At 37.9% G+C, this 2,467-nt stretch overlaps 1 protein-coding gene across 1 annotated transcript; it reads right to left on the bottom strand.

Moving 5' to 3' along the window:
* Positions 1-625: 625 nt before the first annotated feature.
* LOC131063702 (delta(3,5)-Delta(2,4)-dienoyl-CoA isomerase, peroxisomal) lies at positions 626-2,110 on the bottom strand. Its single transcript, XM_057997591.2, has one exon. It carries the CDS (start codon positions 1,731-1,733, stop codon positions 897-899), a length of 837 nt encoding a protein of 278 aa, XP_057853574.1. The 5' UTR covers positions 1,734-2,110; the 3' UTR covers positions 626-896.
* Positions 2,111-2,467: the final 357 nt, after the last annotated feature.

The following is a 2,467-nucleotide window of genomic DNA, read 5'->3' on the forward strand; positions in this document are numbered from 1 at the left end:
TTTGAAGATTTGTCATCTGTCTAGCATTTTTTCTGTCTCTTCCTAGATATATAATAAAAGATAATTGAGTTTGGAATCCTGTTGTCTAAATCTGTGATTATGTATCATGTCTTACTCCGGCTTTGCTGTAATCATATGTATCAAGATTTACTTTTTCAAGCAGTGTGCATGATTAGCATGCCATAGGTCTATGCCGTAGACAGCAAAAGAGTTATTGACAAGATTTTTGTCATCATCCCTGTAGTATTCTTGATTTAGAGGAAAAGATGCATCTCATTGGAAACTTGGATGCAGCAATGTGGCACATGCCCTTATTAGAATCTCTGGTATTGAAAAGTTAATACTAGCTCAAACATTAAGGAGAATAATACAGATTGGATAAAAAAGACAGACCCTGCAGATTTACCTGATAATTTATACTAAAAATGATCATGCAAACATAATCTCCAAAGTTTCAGAAATTTTCAACCTGATTGTTGCTGTTTCTGGATTTGATTGTGTGTGAGTAATCCATAAACAGAAACAATCAGCACTACGGATTGTGGAAATCTAATATCATCAATTTTCAACCAGCAAAGCAAGACTGCAACTTCAATATTTCAAGAACCAATTAAATACTCGGCGGTAAAGTTTGAGGAGGCATTATTTCAAATCTATATACAACACAGACAATAACATATATCATCGAGTCTAATGTTTTAGGATCCTCACAGATGCTTGCTGAGCAAACAGCCTTGAAATTCCAACTTCATCTAGTCAAAATGGAAATTAAAAGTGGAGCTCTTGTTACACAGGTCCAAATGAAAGTAACAAGCTCAACTCCTTAAAAATCCAGTGCAGAAATAGTTATCCCTGAATACCAGAGGTAAAGGAAGGATCCATTTCATCAGACAAACTTACAGTTTTGCAAAGGCGGGTTTCCTCTTCCCCAATTGAGCAGTGAGGGCCTCCTTCAAATCATCAGACAAAAGCATTGCAGCATTCCATGTAGCAACATAATCCAAGCCTTGATCCACAGTGATGTCCCTGGACTTCAATAGAACAGCTTTGGTTCCCACGACAGCAAGTGGAGACTTAGCAGCAAGGTCCCCAGCTATAATACCTACCGCTGCCTCCATATCCTCCTTTGAACGAAAAACATTACAAACCAGACCCAATACCTTAGCCTCAGAAGCATCAAACTTTCTGCCTGTCAGGGATAACTCCATGGCATTCCCTTCTCCAACCAATCTGGGTAACCTCTGTAAAGTGCCCAAATCAGCGGTGATTGCCAAATCAACCTCCTTGACACAGAAAAAGGCATCTTGACTACAATACCTAATATCACAGGCAGTAATAATGTCAACCCCTGCTCCTATACAGCCCCCATGGATGGCGGCAATCACAGGTTTCCTGCATATCTCCAAAGCTGTGATTGCTGACTGCATATATTTAAGATTTCTTCTCAGCTTTTCTCTAAGCCTTCCCTGATCATTGCCATCATCTGGGGCCTGGGATTTTAACATGGCGCCCAATACAGAAAGGTCAATTCCAGAACAGAAATGCTTGCCCGAGCCAGTAAGAATAATGACCCTCACTGATGGGTTTTCATCTAAGGTTGCAAGTGCCTTAGGAAACTCCCTGTAGAAATGACTATCCAGAGCATTTCTATGAGATGGGCGGTTCAATATAAGATGGAACACTCCATTGCAAGAGGAATCCTCTACAACCTTCAGTCTTTCCCAACCATCCATAGTCTGAAAAATTCAGCTGCAACAGATTTTTAATGTATTTTATCTACGGTATTCTTCAAGAATTGTTGATCATTTGAAGGCAGCCTAATAAACCAAAAACATAGAAACCGGAAGTAGGTAGAAATCTCATCCTCTGAGAGCCACCTATGAGTGCCAACGTATGCTTTTGGCTTAGGTGTCTTGCAAAATACTAGCCGCTTGGCATGTTCAGATTTGTTCAAACAGGTGAATTGAATTGGGGGAATTCCTATGTTTCAGTATACAAAATGTCATATTTGTAAAAGACAAGCAGCCGGATAGATTCCTTTCGCATTTGTTTGACTATCATAAAGAATCCTGCTAGGTAACAGATTAAGTTTTTAATTCCGTTCCATAGTATTTGGTTAACCTAGTTTACATTGTTAGGTTTTTATTATCAGGTACACTCTCATCAAGTTAACTTCATTTTTGGTGAGGTCTGTTATTGTTCATATTGAAGCAATAGCTATGGTGTGTTTCAGAGGATATTTAAAAAGAATTGAAAAAATAAAGGCAAGTAGATGGACTAAGATAGTTTTTGGAGATAGATTGAGCAAAAGAAAAAAGACATGGATGGGACAAAACAACAAATGGTTGAGTAAATAAAATATTTATTTAAATGCACCTCCCATAGGCAAAAAGAGAAATTAAAGCTTTTGTTATAAATTTAAAAAGAATTGAAAAACTAAAGGCAAGTAGATGGACTAAGATAGTTT

The sequence above is a fragment of the Cryptomeria japonica genome, chromosome 9 (genome assembly GCF_030272615.1).
Source record: "Cryptomeria japonica chromosome 9, Sugi_1.0, whole genome shotgun sequence".
Taxonomy (NCBI): Eukaryota; Viridiplantae; Streptophyta; class Pinopsida; order Cupressales; family Cupressaceae; genus Cryptomeria; species Cryptomeria japonica.

What these genes read in the sequence shown, in the direction of transcription:
- LOC131063702 (XM_057997591.2), bottom strand. Translation starts at nt 1,733, where the DNA reads ATGGATGGTTGGGAAAGACTGAAGGTTGTAGAGGATTCCTCTTGCAAT.